The sequence below is a fragment of the Pungitius pungitius genome, chromosome 14 (genome assembly GCF_949316345.1).
Source record: "Pungitius pungitius chromosome 14, fPunPun2.1, whole genome shotgun sequence".
Taxonomy (NCBI): Eukaryota; Metazoa; Chordata; class Actinopteri; order Perciformes; family Gasterosteidae; genus Pungitius; species Pungitius pungitius.
This window is the reverse complement of record NC_084913.1, coordinates 1,220,502-1,239,848: the sequence shown is the minus strand read 5'-3', so window position 1 is coordinate 1,239,848 and position 19,347 is coordinate 1,220,502. Positions and strand designations below refer to the sequence as shown.

The 19,347-nt window shown below is 45.8% G+C and overlaps 2 protein-coding genes and 1 long non-coding RNA gene across 5 annotated transcripts in view; 1 reads left to right on the top strand and 2 right to left on the bottom strand.

Annotated features, from left to right (window-relative positions):
* Window positions 1–19,347, bottom strand: part of LOC134104130 (NLR family CARD domain-containing protein 3-like) — a 189,417-nt gene that overhangs the window by 160,075 nt on the left and 9,995 nt on the right. The window lies entirely within an intron of this gene.
* Window positions 1–19,347, top strand: part of LOC119227421 (uncharacterized) — a 36,980-nt gene that overhangs the window by 16,049 nt on the left and 1,584 nt on the right. The window contains exon 1 of one of the 3 annotated variants that reach the window (XR_005121337.2): window positions 19,269–19,326. The exons of 1 other annotated variant lie outside the window; for it this stretch is intronic. This is a non-coding gene — a long non-coding RNA (uncharacterized LOC119227421). Of the gene's footprint in view, window positions 1–19,268; window positions 19,327–19,347 lie in introns of those variants that run through there. One more of the 3 variants, XR_009941601.1, reaches the window with a different exon arrangement.
* On the bottom strand, window positions 117–18,505 carry LOC134102927 (NLR family CARD domain-containing protein 3-like). Its single transcript, XM_062557459.1, has 13 exons — window positions 18,299–18,505; window positions 16,692–16,852; window positions 14,875–15,000; window positions 14,679–14,786; window positions 14,171–14,320; window positions 13,405–13,480; window positions 13,040–13,250; window positions 10,544–12,347; window positions 9,965–10,138; window positions 9,445–9,618; window positions 8,911–9,084; window positions 7,631–7,677; window positions 117–7,511 (listed from the first exon to the last, which is right to left on the bottom strand). The coding sequence occupies exons 3-13, from the start codon at window positions 14,961–14,963 to the stop codon at window positions 6,925–6,927; spliced, it is 3,594 nt and encodes a 1,197-aa protein (XP_062413443.1). The 5' UTR covers window positions 14,964–15,000; window positions 16,692–16,852; window positions 18,299–18,505; the 3' UTR covers window positions 117–6,924.

Below are 19,347 nucleotides of genomic sequence, written 5' to 3'. Positions count from 1 at the left end.
ACCCCGGCTCGTAAGAGGAGGTGGGGCGTAACTGCCCAAGACCACGCCTGTTGGGACCGGAACCTGTATGCGATGCACTATAATAGCAATCAATAAAAACACACACTGCTACAAAAGTACAGAACGGTGGGTTTATTTTTCCACTAAATAATAATGAAAAGAAATAACCAGTACATACCATACAAACACACACAAATAGGTAGACAGGGGATAGGAGGGCTAACAGGTAGCAAGACCTGTGGAGTAGGGCGGTGCCAGTGGTCTGTCAAAGCAAAGAAACAAAACAAAAGGACCCTGAACTTCCCTATTCCTCTAATCCTACCTACCACAATCTAACCTATCACACCACTTACCTAAACTGCTACAATACACTGGCTTCTAACCTAGTGTTTCTAACAGGTTTTTCCTAAGTGTGTATGTAGACCCCAGGGTATCTTACCTAGCCCTGCTCCACAGTGCTCTTGGGGTAAGTACAGAAGACAGTGTTAACAAACAAAATAAATCACACAAATCTCAGTTTGTCTCTCAAAGTTTGTCTCAAAGTTTGTCTCAAAGTTTGTCTCTCAAACCTCTATCCCCACAACCCACACCTCCAAGCTCTCACAACCAAACATTTGTAGAGGAGAGCCGCGCTGGATTGGCTGGAGAATCACCTGGCCACGCCCGCATCATCAGCAGCAACTCACCACACCTGTGAAGAACAGATTGAAAAGGAAGACACGGGGGGGGGGAGAGAAAGGAGAAAACACAACCAGCAGCCGGACGTAACACGCCCCCCCAAAAAGAGCAACCCAGGGGGTTGCGACCAAGCTGTCCACCAAGAAACAATGACAACCAGGCATTACCAACCTTTGGCATAACAAACTGTAAATGCCCTGTAGTACAGACGCCCTCCCCTCAAGCCCGAGACAAGGCGTCGGCGAGCACGTTATCGGCCCCCTTCTTGTGCCGGATTTCAATATTGTACCCCTGAACAAACAAAGCCCAGCGCATAAGGCGCTGGTTGTTATTGTACATGCGATTCAAAAAAACTAAGGGATTGTGGTCGGTGAAGACTACTACAGGCAGAGCGCTAGAGCCAACATAAACTTCAAAATAATCAAGTGCCATCAACAATGCCAGGGTCTCTTGCTCGATAGTGGAGTATCGAGTTTGGGCACCAACAAACTTGCGTGAAAAGTAGCACACTGGATGGTCAACCCCTTCCTCATCCTCCTGCAGTAAAACGGCTCCAGCTCCAACAGAACTTGCGTCCACGTCCATTTTGAACACCTTGCTGAAATCGGGACTGGCAAGAACAGGAGAGCTACTTAGTAGGACCTTGACCGTATCAAAAGCACGTTGGCAATCCGCTGTCCACTCGAACGGGACTGCGGGACTAAGCAAGCTGGTCAGCGGGGGCTACAACCGAAGAGAAGTTCCTGCAAAAGGAACGATAGTAACCCGCCATACCCAGGAACCGACGCAACTCACGCCGTGTTCTAGGGACAACAAAACCAGCAATAGCGGCCACCTTTTCGGCCACCGGGCGTACCTGCCCCCGCCCAACCTGCTTCCCAAGGTAGGTAACCGTAGCCTTACCAAACTCGCATTTTGCTAGGTTTAGCGTCAATTTAGCTGCAGCTAAGCGGGTAAACACAGCTTTCAATGCATTTACATGGGTTTCCCAGGACGCTGAATGGATAACAACATCATCCAGATAGGCACAGCATTCCGGGACGTCGCCTAAAACGATGTTCACCAAACGCTGGAAAGTGGCTGGAGCGTTGCACATCCCAAAAGGCATTACGGTATATTGCATAAAACCGTCAGGAGTAACAAATGCGGATATGTCGGACGCACGCGCTGTCAATGGCACCTGCCAATAACCTTTGAGTAGGTCCAGCTTTGTGACAAACGCCGCAGAACCAATAGCATCAACACAGTCATCTATACGGGGCAACGGAAAGGAATCAGGTACAGTGACAGAGTTTACCTTTCTGTAGTCTGTGCAGAACCGCTGGGTGCCGTCAGGTTTTGCGACTAGCAGACAGGGCGAGCTCCAAGGACTAGCGCTCCGTTTTGCTAACCCATTCTCCAATAGGTAGACCACCTCCTGTTTCATTATCGCCCTCTTGGTGGAGTTCACACGGTAGGCATGCTGCTTTATAGGGACAGCACCATCCACGTTGACGTCATGCTCCAAGACAATCGTGCGAGTCGGTATGTCACTAAAGAGAACTTTAAAACCATGAATAACATTTAAGATATCCTGTCCTTGTTCCGGGTCTAGATGTATCAAGAGTGGGGAAAGGTTAGATAACATTTCAGAATTCCTTAATCGGGCACTCTGCTGGGGAGCATTGCAAACTCTTAACCCGTCCTCGTTTCCTGCAGGCGTCTCGCATGCAGGTGGCACCACCACAACTGCTGCCACTGAAGAGACAGTTGGCTCCGCTGCCATGATCAATGATACTGGAGAGTCATCCCTGGAATGGTAGAGCTTCAGCATGTTAATGTGACATACCCGACTTTGTCGTCTCCGATCAGGAGTTTTAATAACATAATCAGTCTCACTAAGTTTCTCCTGCACCCTATACGGACCAGTGAAACGAGCGGAAAGAGATGAACCAGGCACTGGTAAAAGCACCAAGACACGGTCACCAGGCTGCAGGGAGCGAGGCACCGCCTTGCGGTCGTAATGACCCTTCATCCGTTCCTGCGTAGAAGACAGAGTCTCTTTCGCCAGTGCACATGCAGCATGCAACCGCTCACGAATCCAACTGACGTAGTCCAGCACTTTCTTTGGAGAACCTGGGGCTTCCATCAAGTGTTCTTTTAACACTTTAAGTGGCCCTCTAACAGTGTGTCCGAAAATCAGCTCGGCCGGACTAAACCCAATTGACTCCTGCACAGCCTCTCGGATGGCAAACAACACAAATGGAATGCCTTCGTCCCAGTCCTTTTTAGTGTCCATACAATATTTCTTCAACATTGATTTGAGTGTTTGGTGCCAGCGTTCTAACGCTCCCTGACTTTCAGGGTGGTAGGCACTGGAAACCTTGTGCGTGATGGACAGTGTTTTCAGTACTTGGGCAAACATGTTGGCCATGAAATTAGTACCCTGGTCTGTCTGAATGACCTTAGGCAGACCGAAAACCGCAAAGAATCGATTTAGTGCTGATACTACTACCTTTGACGTGATCTTCCGAAGAGGAATAGCCTCCGGATACCGGGTAGCAGCACACATTATTGTTAGCAGGTATTGGTTTCCTGACCTAGTTTTAGGCAACGGGCCAACACAGTCGACAATCACTCTCTCAAAGGGCTCACCCATAACAGGAATCGGGCAGAGTGGAGCCTGCGGAATGACCTGGTTCGGCTTTCCGGCGATCTGGCAGGTATGACAAGTCTTACAGTAATGGACCACATCTTTCTTCAATCCTGGCCAAAAGAAATTTTGCAACACACGGTTATAGGTTTTCGTGACTCCCAGGTGCCCAGCCCATGGAATGTCATGGGCGAGGGACAAAATGTGTGTTCTGAACAGTGTCGGCACCACAATCTGCAATACAGATCTCGCTGAGTCTTTGTGTGAGGACCATTTACGAAGCAAGAGCCCCTCCTCACAAAGGTAAGCAACAGCCTGTGCCTTAGCTGGCTCTGGCGTCACAGCAGAACTATAACATTTACTAAGTGTAGGATCTGTCTTTTGTGTCTCAATCAGGTTCACACGTGTAACAGGTAACATGCACTCCTCAGGGGGAGATGCATAACTTGGATCCTGCAGTTTTTTTGATGCTGGTGAAATGGGAGACAAAGAGGATATTTCATCTGTACGAAAGACTGAGTCAAAAATCGTGTCATTTAAATCAATCACATCACCCAGCCGACGTGACTGTGCACGCGTCACCACACATGCTGGGTACACAGAGCTAAGCTCAACAGAGTTAGCAAGCTTTTGGGGAGCATTTAAAACTTCCAATACTGGACCCACCAGACCCCCAGCAATGTCGTTTCCCAGTACCAAGGTGATCCCTTTGACTGGGAGAGACGGTTGTACAGCAACTTTGAAACGTCCGCTAACCAATTCAGACTGCAAATACACATAGTGGAGCGGCACCAGAACGTACCCCATCTCAATGCCTTGTAACAAAACATTGTAGCCACAAGCCGAACTGTCAGACCAAGGCAACACGCCCGACAGAATAATGGACTGCGAAGCCCCTGTATCTCGCAGTATACGAATAGGAACCTGCGTCTCGGACTTATCAGTTAATGACACAGTCCCTGCAGATATGAAAGGATCGTAACAAGAATCAGCAGATTGACGTGACACAGGCAACAATTTCACAGAAGTACGGGGCATAGTGTGAACTAACCCCACAGGTTTGGTAGAAGCCTGTCTACGTTGCAGCTTCAAACAATCCGCCATTAAGTGTCCTTTTCTATGGCAGTAAAAACATTCACGCTCCTCTCTGGAACGAGGCGGAGAACGGGGAGATGTGCGTCTCACCGGTGCAGCAGACGTGGCGGCAGCACCCCCAAACTCACTATGAGGTAAAGTGAACACTGTCTTGTGCGTTAGTGCAAACTCGTCAGCCAGCACTGCGGCCTGGGACAATGTCGCAACCTTCTGCTCATTTAGGTACACTACCAACCTGTCTGACAGACTATTTTTAAACTCCTCCAACAACACTAGTTCCCGCAGGGACGCGAAGTCACTGCTCTTACTGACCGCACAGCATCTATCAAACAGTGTCTTTTTTTCACGGGCAAACTCCACATAGGACCTATTTGGGTTTCTTTTATGGCTTCGGAATTTTTGCCTGTAAGCCTCAGGGACCAACTCATATGCACGGAGAACTGCGTTTTTCACACAGTCATACTGTAAACTGTCCTCCAGCTCAAACGCAGACACAACCTCTTGGGCTTTACCAAAGAGCTTACATTGTACCAGCAATGGCCAAACTTCTTTGGGCCACTTTAGCGAAGCAGCAATACGCTCAAATACTCCGAAGTATGAATCAACCTCAGATTCTCTGAACTGTGGGACAAGTGCAATGTTCTTACTGACATCAAAACGATCAGATATCTGATCTGGGGATGTGGTCTGCGCAGAGGACAAGGGTGAAGACGTTTGCCCAGCGCGAGCCACCGCAATTTGCCCGTCGATCTCCAGCTGCTTTATCCTGTACTCTGCGTCAAGTTCCATTTTCCTAAAGTTAAACTTGTTCTCTGCTTGCCTAGCCTGCTCCTCCATCTGGAGACGTGCAAGCCTCACCTTGACACGAGCATCCAAACTGGATCTCTGGCTGGATAATGGATCGAAGCGGGGCAGAGTGACTGGGGTTCTCACCCCATCCTTTTCCTCTGCCTGCCTTCCCGTGGGAGAGCCAAAGACACTGACAGACTGCTCACCTTGCCCATCTCCTCTGCTAGGAGAACTTGCCGCCTCAACTGGAGGCAACACACCTCGTATAACAAGCTCTTCCATGACACAGCGTCGCAACTCATGCTTAACCTGGTGCTTGGGCACAGTTAGTGAAAAATGGTCAATTATCGCGCCCAGGTCTGCCTTGCGACACTGCTCTAGCAGCTCAACGGACGGCTGCGCAAGGAACAACTGCGCCAGCGTCGTAGCCATCCAAAACCCTGGTCTCTACCCAACTACAATAACCAACAGGCCCACAACCCACAGACGGTGGACTTGAGCTAATGATTAACAAATCCCGGACGAGCCCCCACTTGTTACGCCTCCACCCCGGCTCGTAAGAGGAGGTGGGGCGTAACTGCCCAAGACCACGCCTGTTGGGCCCGGAACCTGTATGCGATGCACTATAATAGCAATCAATAAAAACACACACTGCTACAAAAGTACAGAACGGTGGGTTTATTTTTCCACTAAATAATAATGAAAAGAAATAACCAGTACATACCATACAAACACACACAAATAGGTAGACAGGGGATAGGAGGGCTAACAGGTAGCAAGACCTGTGGAGTAGGGCGGTGCCAGTGGTCTGTCAAAGCAAAGAAACAAAACAAAAGGACCCTGAACTTCCCTATTCCTCTAATCCTACCTACCACAATCTAACCTATCACACCACTTACCTAAACTGCTACAATACACTGGGTGACAGCCACTGGCTTCTAACCTAGTGTTTCTAACAGGTTTTTCCTAAGTGTGTATGTAGACCCCAGGGTATCTTACCTAGCCCTGCTCCACAGTGCTCTTGGGGTAAGTACAGAAGACAGTGTTAACAAACAAAATAAATCACACAAATCTCAGTTTGTCTCTCAAAGTTTGTCTCTCAAAGTTTGTCTCAAAGTTTGTCTCAAAGTTTGTCTCAAAGTTTGTCTCAAAGTTTGTCTCTCAAACCTCTATCCCCACAACCCACACCTCCAAGCTCTCACAACCAAACATTTGTAGAGGAGAGCCGCGCTGGATTGGCTGGAGAATCACCTGGCCACGCCCGCATCATCAGCAGCAACTCACCACACCTGTGAAGAACAGATTGAAAAGGAAGACACGGGGGGGGGGGGGGGGGGAAAGGAGAAAACACAACCAGCAGCCGGACGTAACAATGTGAAATGATCTTTAATGTGACACATTGAAATATTTGAAGTTAAAATTTGAGCACAATTTATCAAACAGATACATTAGTCGTATAAAATGTCTTCTTGAACATTGTGACACATAAAGATTAAGATTAAACTGTAATTAGGAGCCAACATCTAAATGATGATTATTGATTCATCCACAGAGGCATCGAGCACAGAGACATTAAAACACACCTCGCTGAGCTCTTTCACACGTTCATCTGCAACAGCACAAGTCCCAGAGAGCTGTGGACCCCCAGAGTCCAGACCAGCTCCGGTACCCCTCACCTGCTCCACCTGCACCTACACCCACATGGACCTCCATCAGCGGTACACACTGAACTATGTGGTGAGCAGAGAGGAAGGTTCTCCACCAGGAGGAGACTCTCCGTCCTCCAGAGGACACAAAGACACTGAGCAACCAAAGAACCAGAACCTAAACCCAGGATAAAGAGGTTCAGTGAACGTGGTGCTGAAGGTGTGGAGGTGGATCAGTGAGTCAGAGGAGACTCTGTAGAAGGACAGAGAGCCAGCAGGACAGTCCACATACACTGCTACTCTACCAGAGAAGGAGGAGGAGGAGGAGGTGATGCGTGTTTGTGTCTTATTGTGAAGGACAGAGTAAACTCCACCAAAGCACATCAGACTCCAGGACTGATCATTGTTACCAAACTCACAGTCTGTACTGTCTCCTTTCCTCTTGATTCCTTTGTAGCTCACTGATACTTCAACTTCTCCTCTCCACTCGACCTCCCAGTAACAGCGACCAGTCAGACCAGTTCTACACAGCAGCTGAGACCAGTGGTCAAATCTGTCTGGATGATCAGGATGTGACTGAACCTCCTCCACACATGTCACCTTCCTGTTGTTGTCAGACAGTTTGAGGTCTCTGTGAACTGTGTTTGTGTCGATTGTGAGTTCACAGGAATCTGATGAGAGAACAAGACACAATACAGCTGCAGTTATTAATCATGTGTTCATCTAGTGACATCACAGAGGTGAATGAGTGATGTCACAGTGTGATGAATCCAACTCAAAGCTCACTTACACTTCCTCAGACCTGGTGTCATCCATCGGACTCCAGCAGGCTCCACCCTGAAAGGAGGAGGGGGGTCAGAGCAGCATGGAGACATGGACATGACATCACTCTCATACACACAGCTTGGTCCATCATGTCCACATGGACCACCTCTTCTTCTTCTGATTGGCCCATGACCACAGCTCATCATGTTCACTCATTCATCATCTGTGATGATTAGTGCATGTTAACGTGTTAAAAACCTACTACAGGCCTAAAGTACTACCAGCATGAAGTACTACCAGCATGAAGTACTACAGGCCTAAAGTGCTACTACTGCTCTGACCCCCCAGGGGGCTGTTGCACCAAACCCGGATAAGGGATTAAGTCGGATATCCAGGTTATTCTGGAGGAATTTAGCTTGACTTGGTTGAATTAAACCGGGCCAAGTAACCATGGCGATTTATTCTTTGAAGCTAACCTGCTCCAGACCAGGCTAAGAGCCAGGCTAAGATTAATCCTGCAGCTCATGGGTTAAATCAGCTGATCTGGGTTTAACAGTTATTCTGTTGTGTTCTGATGTATTTGTATTAACATTTTAGAAGTGTGTGTTTGTCACTGAAGTCCTTAGCTCACATCTTCATGACCTTCATGGCCTCAGAAGAATGTGTCACATCAAAGAGGATTTCCACATGTGGTAGAAAACAACAGGACGAGGAAATAGGAGCCATAGGAAAGGCCAAAAGGAAACGGTTTAGCCACTACACATATAGTGCTTTACATGTTGCTACTCAAAGACACTTCACAGTAAAACCAGCACATTTACCACATGAACACAGATACAGCAATAAAACCAACACATAAAACAGTCAAAATAAAAGCTACTAAAACAGAGTGTACAACTTTCCTAGTAAGGAGATATTTTTAAATCCTTCCACATTCAGTCGATTGTCTGCCAGACTTTTTCTCTGTTTAATTACAGCTGCCGTGTTCCTTGTTTTGCGTCTTATATGCTTCACCTCCTCATATATTTGATCAGTTGCTGATCAGCAGGTGAGAAATATGCTGCGCGGCCTTTCATCACCTTCCTCCCTGTTTAGGGAACAGTCATCCTGACTACTCTTCCTCACTACTTCTGTCTGTGTTGATGGTCTGATGTGGGAAACAGTTGGATGAGTCTCTGGTAGTTTGAGGTCAGCTTGGTGTCTCAGGGTCACATGACCAGACTGACAGTGGGACAGAGAAAAGGTCTCCAGATCTACCTTCTCTACCAGACTGATGGTCTGTGGCTGCAGCAGGTGTCTTCATACCTGAGAGTCTCTAGTCTCCAGTGATGATCCTTCAGTCCATCAGACAGCAGCTTCACTCCTGAGTCTCCTGGATGGTTGAAGCTCAGGTCCAGCTCTCTCAGGTGGGAGGGGTTGGAGCTCAGAGCTGAGACCAGAGAAGCACAGCCTTCCTCTGTGATCAGACAGCCTGACAGGCTGCAGACACACAAAACAACACACATGTCACATGACCTGAGGGAGCTGTGAGGGCTGGAAGGTCACTGCAGGACGGAGATACTGTCGGCTAGTGAGGGATCATGTGACCATTATTACTTACTGGTTTCCAGACAGAACAAAACACACAAAAGCCCATTAAACTGTACATCAACAATCTTATAACTGATAAATATATTTTTCCAACATTTCTATTTCTAACATTTTAGTGAAAACAAAGTCTAACAAATGTTTATGGAAATATTTGGAAATAAATATTTTATTTAAATGATACAACAATCATATTAAGTAAAAATTGTACCATTGATGTAAAAAAAGACCAAGTGGACATTGAATCCTGACCTGAGAGTGTCCAGGTCACAGTGTGGACTCTTCAGTCCATCACACAGCAGCTTCACTCCTGAATCCTGCAGGTCGTTGTTACTCAGATCCAGTTCTCTCAGACTAGAGGACTGGGAGCTGAGGACTGAGGACAGAACTTCACAGCTTCTCTCTGAGAGGTTACAGCCACTGAGTCTGAAGAGACAACAATCAACAAGAAAAATAACATTTGTGTTAAAATGAAATTCTCTTTAGTGATGAGTTTGAACTAAAATGAAATCATGATGATCAAAGAACATTTGTTCAGTGAATGTTTTTACAATTGTTCTTTTTCTACTTTAAACTGTACACAAAGAATCTTATAACTGATAAATATATTTCCAAAATTTCAATTTCTAACATTTTAGTGAAAACAAATTCCAACAAATGTTTATGGAAATATTTGGAAAATCAATATTTTATTCAAATCATACAAGAATCATATGAAGTAAAAAATGTACCATTGATGTAAATAAAGACGAAGTGGACATTGAGTCCTGACCTGAGAGTCTCCAGGTCACAGTGTGGACTCTTCAGTCCATCACACAGCAGCTTCACTCCTGAATCCTGCAGGTGGTTGTTACTCAGATCCAGTTCTCTCAGACTAGAGGACTGGGAGCTGAGGACTGAGGACAGAACTTCACAGCTTCTCTCTGAGAGGTTACAGCCACCGAGTCTGAAGAGACAACAACCAACAAGAAAAATAACATTTGTGTTAAAATGAAATTCTCTTTAGTGATGAGTTTGAACTAAAATGAAATCATGATGATCAAAGAATGATGAATGTTTTTACAACTGTTCTTTTTATAATTTAAAACAAGAGGAAAAAATCAGTTAATTTGCTTTACTGTTAACAGGAAGTTCTGTAGTATCAGTATCAGGATGAGGAAGATTTAATGTTGTTAATTAGAGCTGAGAATACAAAGTTAAGCTTCTCTATCCTCCATCTGACTCGTTTTAAAGAAAGATAAAACAAATAATCTTTTTCTTCTGATTTCATGTTTTTCATGTTCTGAATCAGAAATAAACAACCATGATGTCGACATGAAGTCATGATGAATGAATCTAACTCTTTACTTACAGAACTTTGTTGGAGGCTTTGACCACTGGCAGCAGCCTCAGAAGAGCCTCCTCTGAAGCTGAGTATTTCTTCAGGTCAAACACCTCCAGATCTTCTTGTGATGACAGTAAGATGAAGACCAGAGCTGACCACTGAGCAGGAGACAGTTTCTCTGTGGAGAGACATCCTGATCTAAGGGACTGTTGGATCTCCTTCACTAGAGAACCATCATTCAGTTCATTCAGACAGTGGAACAGATTGATGCTTTTCTCTGGTGACACATTCTCACTGATCTTCTCCTTGATGTACTGGACTGTCTTCCGATTGGTCGTTGAGCGACTCCCTGTCTGTGTCAGCAGACCTCGTAGGAGACTCTGATTGGTCTCCAGAGAAAGACCCAGGAGGAAGCGGAGGAACAAGTCCAGGTGTCCATTAGGACTCTTTAAGGACTGGTCCACAGCACTCTGGTAGAGACGCATTGGTTCAGGATTGTGTTTTAAGCGTTTAGACTCCAGGGAGGTTGTTTGTTCTTCTGACAGCAGATTGACACCAGAGCTGAAGAAGGTCAGATGGACATGAAGAGCAGCCAGAAACTCCTGAACACTCAGATGGACGAAGCAGAACACCTTGTCCTGGTACAGTCCTCTCTCCTCTCTGAAGATCTGAGTGAACACTCCTGAGCACACTGAGGCTGCTCTGATATCGATGCCACACTCTGTCAGGTCGGATTCATAGAAGATCAGGTGGCCTTTCTGCAGCTGATCAAAGGCCAGCTTTCCCAGAGACTCGATCATCTTCCTGCTCTGTGGACTCCAGTGTGGATCCGTCTCAGCTCCTCCATCGTACTTGACCTTCTTCACTTTGGACTGAACCACCAGGAAGTGGATGTACATCTCAGTCAGGGTCTTGGGCAGATCTCTTCTCTCTCTGGTCTTCAACACGTCCTCCAGAACTCCAGCAGTGATCCAGCAGAAGACTGGGATGTGGCACATGATGTGGAGGCTTTGTGAGGTCTTGATGTGAGAGATGATCCTGCTGGCCTGCGTCTTATCTCTGAACCTCTTCCTGAAGTACTCCTCCTTCTGGGGGTCAGTGAACCCTCTGACCTCTGTCACCATGCCAACACACTCAGGAGGGATCTGACTGGCTGCTGCAGGTCGTGTGGTTATCCAGAGGCGAGCAGAGGGAAGCAGCTTCCCCCTGATGAGGTTTGTGAGGAGCACATCCACTGAGGAGGTCTCTGTGACATCAGTCAGGATCTCATTGTTGTGGAAGTCCAGAGGAAGTCGACACTCATCCAGACCGTCAAAGATGAACACAACCTGGAACTCTTGAAACCTGCAGATTCCTGCTGCTCTGGTTTCACTGAAGAAGTGATGAACAAGTCCCACCAAGCTGAACTTCTTCTCTCTCAGCACATTCAGCTCTCTGAAGGTGAATGGAAATGTGAACTGTATGTCCTGGTGGTCTTTGTCTTCAGCCCAGTCCAGAGTGAACTTCTGTGTTAAGACTGTTTTCCCAATGCCAGCCACTCCCTTAGTCATCACTGTTCTGATTGGTTCTTCTCCTCCAGCTGAGGCTTTGAGGAGGTCTTCTTGTCTGATGGTAGTTTCTGGTCTGGCTGGTCTCCTGGATGCTGTTTCAATCTGTCTGACCTCATGTTCTTCATTGACCTCTGCAGTCCCTCCCTCTGTGATGTAGAGCTCTGTGTAGATCTCATTCAGAAGGGTTGGGTTTCCTGCTTTAGCGATGCCCTCAAACACAGACTGGAACTTCTTCTTCAGGTTGGATTTGAGTTTACGCTGACAAACTGCAGCAGGAAGTCCTGAATGAAGACGACAGAGAAGATCAATGAGTCACAGAATAGATTTTAACATGTCCTTTCCTCAGAGAATGACTCCATGAATATATTCTGTCCATCTCTTGAGACATTAGTGAAGGTCTCATTCATCGTGTTGAGGGAAAATGTGTCTTATTATCCAACATATATTCATGTTATAATCAGTTTTAGATAAATTGGGTAAGTAGGGATACAACTAGATTAATATATAGTGTATGTAGACACTAGGAGGAGAACAGGAGGGTCAGCTGACCAGACTGAGCCAGTTAGTCCAGCATCAACAACCAGATAGAAGGTCTAGTGAAGGACAAGAGGAAGAATAGTAGGACAACAACAGGAGGAGAGTTACGTAGTTAGATTGAGGGGAGAGCTTCACTCAATCAATGGTCAAAAGATGTATGAACTATGTGTTGTATCATCACCTCGTTGGTGTCTTTCTGGAAAGAGCTCAGTTTATTTGAGTGTTTTGTGGCTCCAATAAATCTCTGACTTGAAGATTTCAGATCTCCAGTGGGTTCTATGTGTGTTACTGAAGGTTCTTGGTCTGTGAGGGTGTGTGGGTCCTCATCACCAGTCAGATAGATCAAGTCAGTGAGTTGGAGAATACTTAGAAAAAAGTTGATACTAAGAATAAATGAATCCACAACATCAGCAAGTCTGTAGAGAAACCATCTTACTGCTCTGCAGACGCTCAGCCAGATCCTCCTGCTTCATTCTCCTCAGGAAGTGTACTGAGATCTTCACAAATGCCTCCCTGCTCCTCCTCTGCTCTTCATCCAGCACCTCCTCATCCTCCTTCTCTAAGCATTCTGGGTAATCTGAACTCAAAACCTTCTGGATCTTCTTCAGCTCGTTCTTCACAAAGGTGAGGATGTTCTCCTCCAGCAGCTGGAACAGAACATTCTATGAATGACACCAACTAGAACCATGGAAGCCACCATCAGGTCCATGTTGGACAGATGGACAATCCACTGGTCTACAAAGTGCAGCATGGAGATGATGGTGAACTGAGAGATGTTTAAGTAGTTCTTCATGTACACACCATGAAGATGGAGTCCAGGTGGGTTTGATGCTGCTGGGCAGACTCTGTGGGAACCTCTGAGCTCTCCTGGTCCTCTCTGTGGAGGAACATGAACCATCAGCTCACATGGTGTTTGGACCATCAACACCAAGACAACATTAGGTAAAGGTATTGGCTTCTGTCATGATTGATCACCATGGAAACCAGATGCTGAAGACTGATGACGGACAGTTTATTAGTTGAGTGACAGCCATCAGTTTCATCTGTTTTTAGTTCTTACTGAGGGTCCTAAAAACAACGTCTCCAGACCTCTGCATCTGGTACAAAGTCTTATGAAACTACTCCAAACCTCTTTAGTCCGTCCCCTGACCTCTAGAAGCCTCCTTAGATCTTCTGAAACTAGTCTTTGGACCTTTTCAGAGTCTACTGACGATACTTCCTCCAAACCTCTGCATGGAGTCCAGAGACCACGTCAGCTGGTCCACAGAGCACTGAGTTCATTCTAATCACATGATCAGTCCCAGTCATCTGTCTCCAGAGACCTGCAGCTGTGTCCATATGTGACCTCTGCTGATCCAGATGTGGAGGAACTAGCTCACATTGTGTTTACATCTGAGGATGTTTACAGTTAATGATTCACACTTAAACACATAAGGACCAGTTAGATGAAGATAAGGAGTTCTGTCATGATGGATCGTCATGGAAACAACACTTTAAATAATGAATGAACATTTCTGTGATTCATTAACGACGATCTGAACACTTCTTCATCTGTTAAAGAACTTACTGTGGGTCATAAGAACGGCCTCCATCTTTGAAGTCAATCGGATGATCAATAGACTGATCATCTTTGAAGTTAATCAGATGACCAATAGACTGATGACTCTTCATGGACACACATCTGGGTTCAGGAGACTTTCTTCTCTGCTGATGTGAACTGAAAGAAACACTGAGATTACATCATCACATCATCATCTAATCATGAAGCATCATCTCACATGGTGTCCGTCCTCACAGAGACCAAAACAAGGTAAAGGTCCATGACGTGAGGTCTGGATGTGGACCACATGACTGTAGTGGTCTAGGTCTACTGGTCCTGCTGGTCCCACTGAGAATCAACAGCTCACTGTGTTCTTCACCAGTCAGTTTGGTTTAGTCCCATCAGGTCTCACCAAACCCTCCATGGAGCTCTCCCTCCCTCACTGGACTCTGCTGAAGGGCCCTGGAGCAAGAAACCCAGAACCTCCACCAGAGAGTCTGGTAGAAACACCTCACCATCAGCCTGAGACCCTCACCTTGCATCAGCAGAGGGACGGACATCTTTGAAGACTATAGGATGCATCATAGACTGGTTACTCTTCATGGACACACAGCTGGGTCCAGGTCCAGGTCTCTGATGGGTCCTGGTCACACATGTAGAACCAGAGTCAGTGAGTCAAAGACGTTGGGACATGGAGAAGAGTGGAGGACAGTTGGAGATGGTCCTCTCACCTCTGAGCTTTGGTCTGTCTGTCATGTCCCCCACACAGAGGGGCTTCAGAGGGAGGGACACTGTCCTCTGGGTCCTCAGCCTGATTCATAGCAGAGTCCACACCTTCACACCTTCATAACAACCTGCTGGGAGATCTCACACATTATTCATCTTCATCAGGACAAACTCACAGAGCTCATTCACCTCACATTCACGTCACAGCAGCAGATGCTGTCGGCCTCTGTCACACAATCCCAACCTGCTCCCTCAGCGACTGTGGCTTGGATCCCAGGTCCTGTTGACCTGTGTCCATGTGTCCTTGAGCAGGACACTTCACCCACATTGCTGCTGTGGCTGTGAGTCCTGTGTGAATGTTGGTCACTGATGGACAGGTGTCTCTGTGTGGTAGCTGCTGTCATTCATCAGTGTGTGAATGATGACATGAAGCCTTAAAGCGCTTTGAAGGGTCAGAAGTCAGAAGACAAGTGTATAATAACATGTTTACATCATTACTTAAAATGACGTCAGCAAAGAGCCTAAAAGACGTTCAAATCAGAGTAAAAAGTACCATAAATTCCCTCAATTGTAAATCATATATTTTGACGTTGTCACAGTGACGTAGCAGCAAAGTGTTGTCCCTTCAGATTTACACCATTTACCAAAATTCCGGACTATAAGCCGCTACTTTTTTCCTCACGCATTGAACCCTGTGACTTCTACAACGGTGCAGCTAAAGCCTGGTTCATGACTTTAATTCTGAGGAGGTTCCATATAGAGCTGCAACTAACGATTATTTTAATAATCGATTCATCTGTCGATTATTTGTTCGATTAATCGATGAATCGGATAAAAAAATAAAAAATGTAAAAACATTAATTTCCAACCCTTTATTGAAAAATAGAACTGACTGTGCACTTTCTAAATATGTTTTGCACTAACAGATTGCTCCTTGAACATCCCTAAGTAAGCAAATAAAATGGACTAACACAAAAAACATACACACATCGCATGATGTATACTTTACAGCCGCCAAATTAAATATATTAGGCACAAAATCATGAATCATACCCGTGGTGCTCCCGTGCCAGGCCATGTCGCTTTTGCATATCTTCCAATCAGACATGTCAACCCTCCCGAATTTCAAAACCCCTCCCGAAAATATCCCAGACCGACCTTTCTCCTGATTTCCACCCGGACAACAATATTGCTGCACCACCCGTCACTGGGCGCGCTGTTTCAGACCGAACAATAATAAAGGTTACACCTTGAAGTCGAGCGTGGCGATTAGAACCTAAAACTACTGGCGCTGCAAAGAAAACCGCAGCACCCCCCCCCCCCCCCCCCCTCCCCCCCCGCTAGGACCCGCACCCCCCATTTCAGTGTGAAATATTTAGGTCGCATTGGTTTCTCTGCCTCCGCATGTTTCAGAACAGTAGTACGGGTCTCTCCGATGGTCTTTCATCTACCTCAGCTCTGCTCTTTTTTATTTATTTTTCTTAGCAACGCTCTGCTGGGCGGAGCTTTTTTTCCTCTGTTCTGCTGCGCGAGCGCTCAACTTTTTTTTTCTCAGCTCTGCGCGGAGCGCGCAACTTTCTTTTAATACTCAAACATAATAGTCGCGCGACACAACGAATCGATAATGAAATTCGTTGCCAACGCTTTTAATAATCGATTTTAATCGATTTCATCGATTCGTTGTTGCAGCCCTAGTTCCATAACACCAGCTGTGTGGGAACTATCTGAGCAGAAGAACCTCAGAGCACCTCTGAGAATCCCATTTGTCTTTGCATGACACCACTGTGTGAAGGAAGTCTAATCAATCATCTGTTGTAAGCACCTTGAGGTTCCTGAAGGTCTGGGACCTCCTTGCTGCTCTCAAACTCTTTAGCGTAACAAAACCAAGGTGTCGATGTATAAATATATCTGTGGTGCTCAGACATCAAGAAGAAGAATCCTGCCACTGCCTGTCCATGTGAAGCTGTTGCAGACCTCTTCTTCCTGCAAGAAATAAACAGGAAATGCTACTTTGACGTTATAGCACACACACACACACACACACACACACACACACACACACACACACACACACACACACACACACACGCACACACACACGCACACACACACACAGAGCCCCTTGCTGCCATTTCACCCACACAGCTACATCCTACGGTGGATCATCAATAATCGACACGTTACCGCCACCAGCTGGTGTGCAGTGAGGACGACATGTGTGCTCAGTAAACACTCTTATTTTCTTAAATTCTCCTCAGCATCACCTCCGCTTCTCCCGTTGCCTAGCAACCTGCTGAGCTTAACAATAAACTTACAGTACATTTAAGAAGATAAATCTTTCTCAATCTTTCCTTTAATATATTTTCTTAAATAAATGTTTTCATACGTGGTTGTGATGTAGTGCTCACTTATACTCAATGGATTTGTAGACTCTCAGCAATACTTTTGTGAATGTGAGAATCAGGAAACAGGACACAAACGCGCACGCGAGGGAAACCAGCAGGTTCATAAACCAGTAACATCGGTGTTACACCCATACTGGTAGGAAGGTAGGTTTATAAACCAGTGGGTGTAACACCGGCCTGCGGAATGCTGTCCGACAGGAAACTAAACATCACCAACACATTTATATCAGAGCAAATGTTCTCTGGCGGTTATACAGTGACGTCACAGCCACTACGTACCAACAAATACGATCAGTGGCGGCTGGTGAATTCTATTGTAGGGGGGGGGGGGGGGGGGGTAAATAAAGATTTTTTTTCTCACATATAAACGAAGCATTCTGGTGGCAAAGGCAGAAGGCAAAGGCAGATGGGGGCCAAGGAAAAAGTTTTAACTTAATTTATTTGCCTTGTAGAATTTAGCAAGATTAAAATACCCCCCCCCCCCTCGCCCTCTTTGCTCAGTTACGTATGACGCAAGCGCGTAACTGCGAGCCCCAAATACTCATTAAAAATGCATTGAAGGCTCGATTTTCGAAAAAAAAGTTTTAACGTGAGAGTCAACGGGAGAATGTTTGGGCAATTTTCCACGTCAATGAATTCGCCCCGAGAGAGGCGGGACCATTTGAAACGTGACCTGAATCTGATTGGACAATGACAGATAATATGTCTAGAACACTGAAAACTACTTTTGCTGTGATAGAATTTGTTGAACCCAGTTGGTGGGGCGTTGCCCAAATTGCCCCCATACACCATCCGCCGCTGAATACGATTAAGAGAAGACGTTAAAAGGACATTTCCGGTTTCTCGTTGTTGGTTTAAATGGAACAAACATTAAAAACAGTATTTCCGTGAGTGTCGTAGTGTTTCCATTCGTCCCGTAAAATACGCAATGGTCCCGTTTTGGATCCATAGCCCGTCGGCCGTAGCGTCCATTAACAACAAACACACACTAAAGCACACACTGTGTATCACGGGACGTACTCACAGGACGTGAAGATGTTAAAGTGAAGCTCCGTGACTTCCTGCAGACTCTTTCACTTCTTCTTCTTCTTCTTTCTAACTTTATTGGCGGTAGATAATCAATAATAGGCGCGTTTCTAGAAGCAGGTTCAGTTTGTTCACCCTGAGACGAAGGAAACTGTCTGGTAACTGAACCTGTGAACTTCACCTGGTTCTTTCACTGGCTCCTCCCCCTGACAGCAGCCAGCCAATGACACAGCGCGCTTTCATTTCCTCGTTCAGGGAGCTTGTTGATTGGCGGAAGAACCGACGAGAGGGACCCGCATCGTCCGTCCCTTCTTTTCTGTACAAAAGGGAGCAACTGAAGCTGAATAGTGATGTGTATTAATAAAACGTGGATTATTGTAGAAGGGACTCATTATCACACTCACTGCCTGACTGACTGCCTTCACTTCCTGTTGACCTACATGCTGGTGCGTTTAGGTGCTCCTTATGGAAAGATAAAGTGCATAAGATCTGATAACGGTACAGAGTTTATGGGGCAGGAGTTCCAGTCATTACTTAGGAGTAATGGGATAAGGCACGAGACAAGTGCACCCTACTCACCACATCAGAATGGAACTGCCAAAAGAGGTTGGGGAACCTTATTCTCGATGCATTCTGTTGGAGAGTAACCTCCCAAAGCAATTATGGACCCATGCTGTACAGACAGCAGCTCAAATCTGCAATATTTTTCCTTCAATAGCAAAAGATGTACATCAAAAGGTATAAAGTACAAGGTTTTGTCTCAGATGTTGGGTATAAATACAACACTGCATGTAAGGAGAGACAATTAGTAGAATCATTTTTATACATATATACAGTATATATATATATATATATATATATATATATATATATATATATATATATATATAGATATATAGATAGATATACTTATTTCTGACACTGTAGCTTTAAGTTGTTCATCTTGTTCCGTTGAATAACAACATTCTAAAGGTGTGGTTACAATAATTAGGTTTCACTGTCGCAGTTTGTCTTTCACCAACCAAGGTAATGTTTCTACGTGTTTTA